Source organism: Triturus cristatus, chromosome 6 (genome assembly GCF_964204655.1).
Source record: "Triturus cristatus chromosome 6, aTriCri1.1, whole genome shotgun sequence".
Classification (NCBI taxonomy): domain Eukaryota; kingdom Metazoa; phylum Chordata; class Amphibia; order Caudata; family Salamandridae; genus Triturus; species Triturus cristatus.
In genome coordinates, this window is record NC_140589.1 from 343,006,036 (window position 1) to 343,020,023 (window position 13,988).

At 46.4% G+C, this 13,988-nt stretch overlaps 1 protein-coding gene across 1 annotated transcript in view; it reads left to right on the top strand.

Moving 5' to 3' along the window:
* The window catches only part of ADAM17 (ADAM metallopeptidase domain 17), a 597,876-nt gene that overhangs the window by 188,742 nt on the left and 395,146 nt on the right, over positions 1 to 13,988 (top strand). The window contains exon 5 of the mRNA XM_085610726.1: positions 4,237 to 4,405. Within this exon, the coding sequence (XP_085466852.1) occupies positions 4,237 to 4,405 (169 nt within the window). The remainder of the gene's footprint in view (positions 1 to 4,236; positions 4,406 to 13,988) is intronic.

A 13,988-nucleotide genomic window follows, 5' to 3' on the forward strand; every position in this document is an offset into this window, starting at 1 on the left:
GTGCGAGAGTTCAGTCCGGCTGTCAACAGTTTCTCAAAGAGGAAACCCGCAGCCCCGCAGGCTGAGCGTGCCAGGGTCCTCAGTCATTGTCACTCAGGTGCCCTGAAGCCTCCTCGAGTCGTGGCGATTTTCTCCTGGCCCCAGCACAGATGAGTTTGGCAAATTTAAGGGCTGCCTTGGCGTCAGTGAAGAAGTGTGAGGTGTTTTCGTGCAGGACCTTTAGCTTTGCCGGGTAGAGGAGAGAGTAGGGCACGCCGGCTTGCAATAGAACTTTCTTAGCTGGTAAAAATTCCTTCCGGGCCGCCTGCACCAGCGGGGTAAAATCTGGGTAGAAGGATACGTGATTACCCTGATGCATGATCTTACCCTTCTCTCTCGCCAATCGAAGAATGATGTCCCTATCTTGGTAGTTGAGTAGTTTGGCCAGGATCGGACGTGGTGGGGCCCCCACCGGAGGTTTCTTCCCCAGTGATCTGTGTGCCCTTTCCACCGTGAACACCGGGGACAAGTCCGGGTCGAACAGTTCATGCAGGAGGGACGACACAAACGATTCCATCTTTCCCGTGTTTGTGGTCTCTGGAACCCCCGTAATGCGAATATTGGATCTTCGGGAGCGCGCTTCCAAATCGTCTGACTTGGCGCGTAAATTGTCGAGTTCGCGCTCCAGCGTCGTAATGTGCCGCTTAGCCTGTTGTTGGAATTCACAACACTCAGTTTGCCCATGTTCGAGACTGTCCAGTCTCTTCTCGTGGGTGTCCACCTTTCTCTGCACGGATTCGAGTTGCGCCGACATGGTATCCAGCTTTGCATCTATGCTCTTCAGGCTCGTCCTCACCTCCATGATGAGGGCCCCAAAGTCTATATCCGGGGTCGCCCCCCGCGACGGCGATGTGCTCACATCAGGTTCCATTGTCGCGCCCTTCGGAGTCTTCTTACCGTCAAATGTCAGCTTCGGTTGTTTGGCGTCCGTTTTCCCCATCACTGCAGGCAAGAGAGATCCACCGGCCTATCAGTAGGGCGGCACCTCACTGCGCGACCGCCAGCAAGCGTCCCGTAGGTGTGCGACTGTCCAGTCGGCACCAGTGCGCGCCAAGCGTGACCCTGAACTCACAGCAAGTGTGGCAAGACACGGTTTAGAACGCTGTAGGCGCCCAGGCAGCTCTGCAAGCGTCAGCGGTCAGCTAGGGCCTTCCCGGGGCACAATGAGCCATCGTCCCACTTCACTAGGATAGCGCCGCGCCGGGGCTCAGGGGACCCAGGGCCACAAAGGACCGCTCCGGCTGTCCAGGCGTGTGGCCCGCCCAGCCGAAGGGTAGCGGGAGGGCCCGGTGTCGTTGCAACGTGTCAGGATCTACTATGCTTCTCGTCCCTTCAGGGCGCCCTCTCACCCCCTCCTCAGCCGTCGCTTTGACGCCGCCGGCGCAGGCCTGCCTGCACGATCTCACCCGGGCTCAGCAACTGTCAGCGCCGCCCTCCGCGGCCGCAGGATCTTCGTATCGCAGCTCGGCTGTCCCACCAAGGCGCCCCGGGCTCCTCTGTCTCCTCGCAGCCGTCCGCTCGGGGAGCTCACCGTCGGCCGCGATGGTGGCACAGCGGCGAAGCCCCCACAGCAAGTTCCGCGCGGTCCGCTTAGGCCTCTGCAGCCTCGGCCTCTCGTGACTCGCGGCTCCCCGCAGGATGCACTTCCGGCGCAGGTCAGGACCGTCCCACCAGCCGGCAAGTAATACGATCGCTTCCGCTGCAAGGGGAAACCGTCCCCGTGCCCCCAATTCGGGTCGAAGGATCACCAATCTGTTAGCAGCAGAATCCGGGAGGTGCGGGGCTCCGCGGTCTCCAGGAGCAGGATTACTGAAGGATTAATCAGAGTAGCCGGCGGAGCTCACTCAGAGAGCGGCCATCTCGCTGCTCGGCTAGCCACGCCCCCACCTTGTAATATAGACTTAATTAATTTTTCACTATTACTTTACGTTTTGGTTTCGAGTGTGTTTCTTTCCTCTTCCTCAATGTGTTTGATACTTGTTTTGGCCTCTTCTTGTTTGAACCGTCTGTCCAGTGTCTTAACGTTTTGGTGCTATGTTCATTACATTCTCACATCTGACATTTTTATTTCAGTAATACAATACATATGTCCAGGTACCTGCTCTTTATGTACACCATACCACACTAGTTTACAACACAACCCATCACGTTGTTCTATACCACACCAATACATCAACAGTCAACACATACCCCGCCAGGCCTTATATTACCATATAACATTGTTTCCACACCTCAGTAAGACAAACTACAACACAACATATCACGTCTTCTGAAGGTATCACCACATCATACACTAGACTAAACTTCAACAGTTTTTACTCTACTAATTCACGCTTGTATCACCACTTCACACTGTGGACACTGAAGTCTGTGAGCAAGGATTTCAGGCAAAGATTTTACCTGGTAGTATGATCTTTGAGCATGCACATATATCTTTGAGGAACTATTTATTCCTGTAGAATTCAGTTTTTAAACACTATCATTAAACATTTATGTTTGGAAATAATGGCTTCCGTTAGGTTTTTAGTTTTTACCACTGATCAATAATTTCATTGCTGTCATTATATTGTACAATGTACTAGATATTCTGCTGTAATCCTCAATTGCTAATGCATTCTGAAAAAGCAGTAGAAATAAGCCCCTTACTTTATGGTAGCTAACCAATTAGAAAGTGAGATTGTTTATTATTTGAATTTATGACTTTTTGGGGGATTGAGTGCTACAAATAATTGTACTTTTTTCTAAATAATATAGTTGTTTTGTACAGTGCTTAACAGTACAGGAAAAAAACATCCTTATCTTTAGGCAAAGTCTGCATGTTAGTCCAATTTCTCTGTAGCTGCTTTTCTGTTATAAGATGTTTATTAAAGCACAGAGACTTTGGTTATGCAATTGGTCAGTGTTTAAACCCCTGAAGTTTTGGTGCAACAATGGCATGCGTTAATCATTTGAAGGATCATTGTTGCTTCAGGTTTGAGCTTGCAGATTGGCAAATAGGACACATAGGGTTACCATGGGTGTTTTTGGAACAAGCCTTGTGCATAAGGCATAGTTTTAAAATTGATCTTTGAAGCCAATTGGGAACCAGAAGCATATCACAAGGGCAAATTAACAGGGCTGACCCCTCTCCCTTTTAATATTCTCTTTAACAATGGAGCCCTTCATTCACAGGGTGCAGAACTGCCCAAACATCAAGAGGTTCAAGATTGGCATGCAAGAATTCAAATTAACATTATATATTGATAACATACTTTGCTTTCTACTGATTCAGAGACTTCCATTCTGTCATTGAAAGAGGAATTTTCCAGATTATGCAGTCAATCAAAAATTGAAAGCCATGAACATGGGATCCATGCTCCTATTCTCTGTAAAAGTCCTCAATGGGGGCAAATCGCACTTCTTCACCATGCCAGATGAGACGTGGGACTGGATAGAGACTCGTGGTGTGGGGCAACACCTGGCCTCGGCAAATGGAGATTCATGACCCTTGACCCCGATGAGACCACAAACTCTGCCATCTGGACTGCGCATATCAGAAAATCGTGGTGCCACACAGGCGAGTGGAGATTCCCGACTCTTGGACCCAGAGGAGACACCGAACTCTATCATCTGGACTGTGCATATGGGAAAATCGCAGGGCCACACACTTGGTGATCTGAGTAGTGGTCTGTAGAGTAGTGGTCTGTAATGGCTTTTTCTTATCTATTTTGGTGCTCTGAAATATCACACGTTTTTACTGCTAAAGAGCGAAATTGAAAATAAGTTCTGGCTTAATGCAAAATTCTGACTTTGCTGTGGTTTTTGTTTTTCCTCTTTCTTGGAGATACATCGCCAACTGCAGTCTCCATCTACACTTAGTCTCAACTCTGACTCAAAATGATAGTTATTCTTTCTCAGCTCTTTTCACATTATACTCGCAAAGAGCCTGCTAAGATCAAGTTCCTTCCAGAAGCTCTGAACCTTGTCTGAAAGGCTCCATTATTATATCCGCACATTACAAAGTAATATATACTCTACACTGTAATGAGACATATCAGAATAAACTTTTTGAAATATGAAACCACAACATCAGGCCTTGTAAATATTGACCCTGGGAAAGGGTCTCCAGGCATATTTTCACCTTCAAATGTACATTTAAATATATTTTGGTGACATTTGTAAAATATATTAGGTAATTATGTTCTCCTTTGATTTTAGCCACTTTGGAGATTTGTTGACAACCCCAGTGATGAAAGAATGTTGGTCTATCGATCCAAAGATATTAAGGAAATTTCAAGACTGGCATCGCCAAAGGTGTGCGGTTATGTTAAATCTGATGATGTAAAGTTTCAGAACACAGAACTAGAGAATGCTGCTTCAGATGAAGGTTTGTTTCAGTTATCACACCAAACTGAAAAAAGTGTACTTTTGCACTACTTCTTGTTCACATTTAAATTGAACGTAAAATGTCAGTTTATTCCAGGTTGTATTGTATTATTGGTTTGACTGTGCATTTGTATAATATAGTATTGTTTCTTTGATTTTTATGCTGACAGTGTATAAAGTACATTCCTCTAGCTGTTATCAACATGCAAAACACGTCTAAATATCAATTTAACCCATATTGGACAAATAATTCATATGCAGTATCCGTGGAAAAATATCTACTAAACATATTCGAAAATAGTGAATTTGACAATATGACTGTATTAAAGTAGGGGGGTATTAGAAGCCATGTGCAAACATAATACTAGAGATATAATTTTCAGAATAATTTTCTTATTTGGGTGTAATTGACTTGTGAAAGTGATTTGTTTTTGCCATGATGGTTTCAAGATGACGATCAGGATTGAAAATGGTGGCTCATTGAATTCCCACAATCAAGCCTAAATATTCTTATGAACATTATTCCTTATATGGACCTTAACCTAACATAAACCCTTAACCTAACACCAGTATTTATCCTCCACCTTCTCCAAATTCTAAACCCCACACACCATTTCTCAGCCTTACTCCATACCTTGCCTATGTGCTAATTGTAAACCTAGTTTAACCTAAATGCATATCCCCATGCCTTGCTCTAACTGTAGTCCTAAATCTAAACTTGTGTCTAACTTTAAAATTTACCCAAATCTAACCACTTATCTATGTCTAATCCTAACCCCCAAACTAAGGATATGCTTAAACCTTGCTCTAACCCTAAAGTTAACATAAATATTTCTGTAAACTCTAACATTTACATTTGTAAATTCATTATTCAGTGTGATATTGTTTTCACTTGTGGCACTCTGTGTTTTTATTAGCATCAGTATATTCTATGTAACTGCACATTGAGGTAGTGAATTTTCAGGATAGTGCACCTTTTCTCATAACCAAACAATGTAAGTGCTGTGGGAAGTAACTGCATAATGAATGTGTGCAAGCATGCTTGTATGAGCGTATTTATTAAGGCATATAAGATAAGCTTCTTATGTAACAGTGTCTGTTGAAATGGATACTTATAGACTGAAGTCTCTAAATCTGCTGCCGAAAACAGCAAATGAGGCTATAGTAAAGGTTGCCTGTGATAAGTCCATGTTTTGCAAAAAAGCATTCTGTAACTTGAATGTTCAATGTTGGATAATAGTTTCACATACCAGGGAGAAGAACTGTCTCTTCCCTCATTTAAAGTGCCTTTCACCTTTCTTAGTTCCCACCACTCTAAATTAACAAATCATAGCCTACGAGAAGGTGCTGAACCCAAGATATGGAGTGGTGCACCACCAGAAGTATAATCAAAGTTGTTTTTCAATAAGTCTTAAAGTCTTTCCTAGATTTTCATACACAGTCCTTTATTACAAAAAGGTTCAATTTCAGGAAATTGTCAGCCAACGCGTTTCGTTCATAACAATGAACTTCTTCAGGGCATAAGATTAAGTGGCGTCTCGAACGCAATATGAGCGTGTACAGTGGGCCTCCTTGATAAGGGCTCGTGGTCTGTGTGACACGATATCTGCTGCCTTCTGCTCCGTCTGGTGATGGTGCTGTTTATTGCATTACCTCCTTCAGAATAGTGTCCACTAAGTCACCAAATATCTTTCAGCCTCTCATCGTCATAATTCAGCTACGGTTGGACTATCAACTGTGTTAGTGGGACTGCCAATGGCTGCTTCATGTACATTCCAGCTGCAATCTCAATAATTCTCAAGTGTGTTCTACATTTTTAATTATAGAGCTTTCATCAAGGAACTGGAAAAATTTATGTCAGAACCCCTTTCAGAGGGACTGCGCAGCGCCTCACTTTTTCGGCTCTGAGCAGAACTAGTTGCAGCTCTTAGTGCTCCCAGTGACCCTCTGACATACGGGGTCACCGCAACTCATTTACCACAAGCTCCAGCCCAATCAGCACATTGAAATTCTCCATGGTGGCCTCTGCTGACTTGCGGGGTAACCGCCTCGCTACCGTACAGAGCTCAGCCTTTTCTATGGCAGCCTGTCCTAGCATATGGGGTCGCCACCTTGCTGCTCTTTATAAACTACGGCCTGATCGGCGCAGCACAACATACGACTTAATTCTCGGTTGTCCTCTCTTGGCATACAGGGATTGCCGACTCTGTCCAGCACACGGGCAACGATCCGATTGATGCATCAGCCATTTGTTCACCACTCACCCAGGGAGACCACTCAACAGGGCTCCTAACTATACCTCGCTCCCTCCAACGCTCTCGTCTCCCTCACAGAGCACACTGGCCTTGGCAAGCAGGTAGGCACTGGTGCTCCAGGCTTGAGGGCAGGTGGTCTTGGTTTTCATGGGTGATGTCCCCGCACCCAGGAGGGAGACGAGCATGGCCTTGGTCCTTGTTCCTGGTCACAGGCAGAAGTATTGCAGAGATTCCCCTCCTCACACAGTCTGTCTGACTGCTTGACACATGGCAACTTTAGGACTCTAAAACTCCCCTCTGCTTCTTTTGAAGTGCCCACTCCTCTGCTCCCTCTTCCTCTTGAAAAGCAGTCTGTCACAGACGGAGAGTCTCCAAAACTGATAGTCCCTCAACACACGCCGTGGGAGTGACTAGAGTTCACAGCTGGATGTCAGCCACAGTGATATTTGCATCAAAAGGGTAGCCCAGGGCCCACAGTCCTACTCTTTATGATTTTCTTATCAGCCCCATCTCCTTCATGAGATATGCCCAGTCCCTCTTCTTGTGACCTCTCACTGAATTGAGGGGCACCCCTTGAAGTGTACTTGGGAGGATTTGCTCTCCTCTCTCCTTCCTAGTGTGTGTGACCTACACAGCTTACAGGGATGCAGCAATGCACAAATCTATCGGGGGATCTCTCTGCCCCCTCTTCCTTATTCACCATGCAGGCCTGGGTCTTCCAAAATGGAACCATGTATTGTACCATCCGCAGGCACACATACACCCAGTGCATGTATACAGCATACACACACAGCACAGTACTGTATCCTCCATGTACTAATCCACTTATAGGCACACATACATCCAACATTTGTCAGATTGGCCGCACTCTGCTAGTCCTACCAGCGTGTTACCCCAAAGAATTGTGGTCCATGAAGTAGCGTCGGCGGGTACGCCTATGCCAAAAGTTTAAAATGAAAATGAGTGTCGCGTTAGCCATCCCTGGACACGTGTTTCGAGGTAGTTGCCTCTCGTCAGCAGGGAGTAGGTATGTGTGTAGGGTTGCTGCGTAGGCTGCCAGTCCGCGCGGCACCCCTTACACTTACCTGCTCCCTGCTGACGAGAGGCAATTACCTCAAACACGTGTCCAGGGATGGATATATGCAGTATATACTCTTTTTTACACATCATGGCATAGGCGTACTCGCCGACGCCACTACATTGTCCACAGTTCCTTGGGGCAATTTGCTGGTGTGACGAGCAGTGTGCGGCCAATAGAATCTGACATCCAACATTTGTATTTAACACGCACACACTGCCCAGAACAATATCTTCTATGTACTGTACTACTCATAGGCACACATATACCCAGCACATGCATTTATCATGTACACACTGCATCCTTCATGTATTATACCACTCACTTGTACACATACGCCCGGCACATCTATTTATCATGCAACCATTTCACAGCACTACATCCTTCAAGTACTATACCAGTCATAGTCATATTTACATCCAGCACATGCATTTATCATGCATGCACAACAAGCACTACATCCTTTTAGTACTGTACCATTCATGGGCCCACATACATCTAGCACATGCATTCACCATGCAAGCACTGCTCAGTACTGCATTATTCACATAGTGTGCACTTCCCAGGCACACATACACTCAGTGCAGATACACCACCTCTGCGCTGCGCAGCATTTCACACCAAACCGATGTAGGTCAAGGGAGAGTTAAGCCCACAGCAGCTAAACTGTAAAAGTGAGTGAGCCTTTAGCCCTCATTCCAGTAACACAGGTAAACAAGCATTGGCATAGCCAATAGGTCTTGCCTTTGGGACCTTATAAGTGTTTAGCCATGCAACAGTTGGTGTTGTTGCACCAAGGATATTGTGCTGCATAACTAAATACTTATAAGGTCCCAAAAACGAGACCTATTGGCTATGCCAATGCTTGTTAACTTTATGATTGGTGTCCTCCATTTTAGAATGAAGAAATTACACAAAATGGCCACGTGGAGCATCATGACGTGTGCATGCCTGGTGACGCTTGCACACGTCATGATGCAAGAGCCAGCAATTTCGCCTCCCTCAACAGCAATTGTTTTTTTTCTTACTCATCGGCAGAAGTATTTTCAAAGTCAAAAGTTCGGCCAACACCGTTCACAGGAGAGATCAATTGGCTTTGCCAATGCTTGTTAGATATGCTCTCTTGGTTTTTACACTTCAGTTTACCCCCACCTACAAGCTAGAGGTAAAAAAGGGACAAAAAAATGATGCAACAACGGGCACGACAATAGTTTGGCGGGTCACTCCTGAAAAATGTTTCATCAGGTAGTAAAGCGTTTTGCAATCAGAAAATGTGTTTTTGGGTTTCCAACTCTAATTTAAAGTGCAAAACTGAATGATGGAATTACACACTGGGAGTCCCAGGTGTGTTGTAAAAAAAAAATTAATCTTTACTCCTCGCCTACTCACAATTTCTCCCCCAAGTCGTTCCTCAGGTGATGCAGATGCTCCAAGCCATAAACTATTGCTCTTCTGTGATCACCGCCATCATACACACCCTGCCCTTGCGATCCGATCTGCAGCTCGTGAGCTCCAATTCTGTCAAAGTCAAGTCACGTCACGCTTTCCACCTTCCACAGCGAGTTAAAAAATAGTGTGAAGCCCTATATAAAAAGCAGAATTCAACCTTAAATGCCAAAAAGAATGCTTCATTCCACTGTCTCAGACTCGTTCCTTCACAGGACACCTGGAACGAAAATGAGGGGTGCTTTATAGTAGGGTATGGCAGGACACATGTCCGAGTATTCGCTATGGTGTTAAAGGCCTGGGAGTATGGAAGGATGGCAGCCATTGACCGGCAGAGTATTTGGGGGGTGCGGAGGAGGGGTGTAGAAAAGGTAACACTGTCATGAAGTCTATGACAGGACACAGAGTGCGTTTGGGAATAGGGCAGGATGCCAGATTTTCAAGAGTTTGTGATTCATGAAGTGGGTATAGGCCTGTTTGAGGTAGGGCTGGCAGGACAACAAGGTGGGAGACATTTTGAGGCCGAGGTGGCTAGACATTCTGGCACGGGCTGTATTTGGATGTGGTAGGACCAAAGCAAAAGGCAAATTATGTAAGAAAATTTTTATTGAAACATTGCTGCCCCTACCATGAGGACAATGCTAAGAGTGAAATAAGTTTAAAGTTTGTGGTATTGTGTACCCTATATGTGGGTTAGATTCTTATTAAAGAGAGCAAAATTATAGTCTAAACAAAAGCAAGGTTTTTGTGTAGCACATAACTCAAACACGCGCATTTAATGGTGCTCTTATGTCAGTGGCTTTTGGTCGGATGTAGTGGAGCTGATAAGGGGCCAGGTGAATAGCAGAGTTCAATTAACACCAAAACATTGCCTCCTAGGATTGATAAGGATAAGAATAAAACAAAATAAAGTGGGTTATAGACTACAGCAACTATTGCTGGTGCTGGCAAGGCGCAGAATTGCTTTAGTATGGATGTGGACATGCCCCCTAGAGTTTTCGGCATGGATACGGGATATGCATGAGTGGACCCTAGCTGAGGAGGTGCATATGAAGAAGTGTTGCAGGGATGAGAAGCTAGAGGAATATGTAAGGAGCTATGTCACAATCTACTGGCTGAGAGCTCCCAAATGGGTACACAAAGTACCACTTCAGGGGAAAACTGTGTGCTCTGACGGGGGGATGAGGAGGAGTGGGGGAGTAAATATTTCAAATGTTCAGTTCTTGCCCCAGAAATTGGAGGGGGGAGGGTCCGATGTCTTGCATTATTGTCATTGTATTACATGTATATGTATTGCCTTTGCTCTCTACTGTGTGCACACCCATGGTTGTGTTCTTAAAAACATTAAACACATTTTTTTTTTAAAAAAAAGGTGCCCTTATATGTCAGGAAAAAAGGAGACTGGTGAAATAAACTTAACCCAGGATCACACAATTTAATGAAATAGGGAAGCCGGGATTGGTCTCAGATTTTCAAACTTCACACTGCAGTTCTCTCACTTGACCGATATGTCGCTTTCTGACATCAAATATTAATGCGTAGTCCTCTATTCTTGGACGAGGAAATTAGAGCGTGGGTAACAGGCAGAATACACATTTGGCCGTTTTATATAGCACGAGGGACAAACGAGAAGGTCACAAAAAATAGAATAACTACACGGTTTTCTTTTTTTGTTTTGGACAGAGATCTGCCGGGTTTCATGGGATGCGGAGGCCAGGATCCAGTCCTTGCTTTACATGTGACATGGGCTGTGCCTGTGGCCACTAGGCCACTTCGCTTCTGTGAAAACCCGGCTCGTTTTGGGCTGTAGGGTCCAGAAGGATCTTCGAGCCAGGCATCTGGCTCGAGCTTACAGTGGGTCATCCACCTCTAGTTCTACATATTGGAATAAAGAAGCAGGTTGGACACCTCAAAGGACTAATGCCAATTTGTGTGCGTCAAACCTGGAAGCAGAGCCGGCCTTTGCTAAGATACCTCCCTGGACGTCGGCGGAGAGGAATGTGTCGATGGTAGATAGCTTAGCTGCCTCGCACAGATGATGGTCTTATGTGTGCCACCAGGAGTCAGAGTGAAGGGAGGACGAAGAGCCCCATTCCTACAGGGGTGTTAAAAACATCACCCGCCGTATTATAATGAAGGACTAAAACCACTTTAAAATGGCATATCAGACAGAAACTAACAGGCAGGGGCAAACTCAGTCTGTTTTGTGATATGACTCCGACTTTATTCTAAAAGGTGCATTTTCAAAAATGTGAAAACTTTCGACTTTTATCTGGAAACTGATTGTTTCACAATATCTCATTTTCATGATAGACAGGGGAGAAAAAAGCAGAGAACAACGCATAGAAAGCCACAACTGACGCCCCTCCCCAGGGCTGGGAACAACTGCCAAGTGTGCAGCAGGAGAAGTGGCACCTGCGGCCTGTTGTCCGAGAGACCCAGAGCAACCCGATTACAACTGCCTTTCACAACCCAACGGGAGGCCGTGGAGCGGAGAAGTTTTACCCTTGACACCCCACTGCTCCCTTGGTGACTGTCAAAGCTCTCGGTTGTCACTCCCACGCCATGTCTGGTGTGCGCTCCGTATCCCACCCACTTATGGACTTCTCACTGCACTCTGCTCCTTATCGCCCCCTGCGGTTTTTTTTTAACGGAAAAAGAAAAATTGCAAGCAACTAAAGGAAATACTAGACGCATGTGATATGTCTCCGGGATCTTTTGTCGACAGCCTCGGCCACCTGTTGCAGCGCTGGATCCACGAATGCATCTTTCCGGACAATAGCTCTTCCAGAGGGAGCAACGAACTCCGTACTGACTGCATTACTTACACTGGCAGCTATCTGCACGAGCAATAAAGCACTTTTAATTTGTCAGCAATTTAACTGTTTCAAAGTTTTAGCTCTGTATGGAATTTACAAAGGTGTAATTAATATTTTTAATATGATCCTATCGTTTTAATTGAAATTTGTGTTACAGTGGTTTTCAGTAACTATGCAAATGTAATAAAATTCAAATTCACATCTGGCCGTACATAGAGCCCCTATACATTGCAGATATCCAGCGGTGACGCTGACGCACACACCGACCATCTAAGAGCAGCCGTAGGGGTGGCCGGATGAAAGGACACCGTCTCTTACCCAGAGCTCCCAGCGAGTGTCACCTCCACTGTGCCTGTCCTTCTGTGGTCGCATCCTATCCCAGTCGGCCACCCTGGCAACAGGAATCTAGATGGTGCTCTGGTTCCTCCACGCTCGGGCCCTGCTCTCCTCCTCCTCCTGCTGCTGAGCAATGGGCAGTAAGCAGCCGCCAGACCCACTCTCTCCTCTGCGCCACTGCTCGCCCAGCGTCTCTCGCACACTTGTGGGCTAGTTCGTATCTTCTGCCCTGCGAGACTCTGCCTGGAAACATGACTGAGATGCGAGCGGAGGTGCGTGTTATCAGCGCGCCCCGGTACCAGGATCGTCCCGGGATAGTGGGCTCCAAATTGGCGGAACTGTCCCGATAAAAACGGGACAATTGGCAGCTGGCCTGCCCTGAAGTGCATTGTATGATGATAGCTCTGGGGACTATAACACCACTCCGCCCCCCCCCCCCCATCGGCTCATGCCAGAATACGTATAACAAGCAAGCCAAGTTTTGAAACCCGCGCATGGTCGCTCGGTGGGTTAAGGCCGCATCTGCTGCAGAGGGGAGTGGAGTTCGTGTGTACGCGCGCGTGTCCGTATGACCTACGGGTCACAATTAAAACTGCCTCAACCTTTTAACTTGCCAATGGGGTTTGGGAAAGAATGGAAAACCAATCAATTATTATTCGTTTAGTTGAAAATGGACTGTTGGTCAGAATTAAAGAGACTTATCACACCACCACCTGAAATCCGACACAATCAAATAAATCCCTTTCCGAGAACACTTTCTTATGCCAGGCAGATGGGCTGTCCTCGCCGCAGGCCAACGTAAGCATAGATTGGCAGCCGGCCCTTAGTCCGATCAATAATCATCCAAAATTCCAAATTTGTAGCTGTGAAAGACATGAATAATTTACATCAGGACCGGAAGTCCCTCTGTCTTCTTGTCTGCAGAACCAGCGTGGGGGCTGGGGTGGATACCCTGGCAGGACGAGGGAAGCCCGTGACATCAGAGAACTGACTCAGGACTCCTAGAGCCAGGCGATGCGCTGTTTGTGTGACACCCCTGAAAGGAAGTCACTGGACCAGATTTAGGGACGCCCTGTGAGCTGATGGATGCTTTTGGCATCTTCAGAATGCTCTTCAGACAGTCTGGCGACCGATTGCGTCCAGCCAGTGTGTAGCAGGGCGAATACCATCAAAGTGGTGCAATATGATTATCAGGTGCCCTGGCATCTTTTATTTTCTCAAGATCGATTCGTTGACAATCGGAACTTAGGTGTTTTCTCGTTGCTTAAAAATAATGTTGGTTTTCCAAAACGTAGCACCTCATAAAAACGATTTATTTAAAAACAGTGTGGCTAAAACCGAGTCCCTCTGCTTTCTGACCCTCTCCCGGTCCAGCCCCAGCAGAGAAACTCCTTTCCATACATCCTCCTTACCCCCTCTGCTACAGTGAGCTCCCTCCCTCTGCTTTCTGCCCCTTTCCCTACCCAGCCCCGGCAGAGAAGCTCCTTTCCCTGCTCTCTCCTTACCTGCTCTGCTACAGAGGGCTCCCTCCCTCTGCTTTCTGCCCAGCCCCGGCAGACAAGCTCCTTTTCCTGCACCCTCCTTACCCCCTCTGCTACAGCTCCCTCCATCCCTCTGCTTTCTGGCCCTCTTCCTGCCCAACCCTGGCAG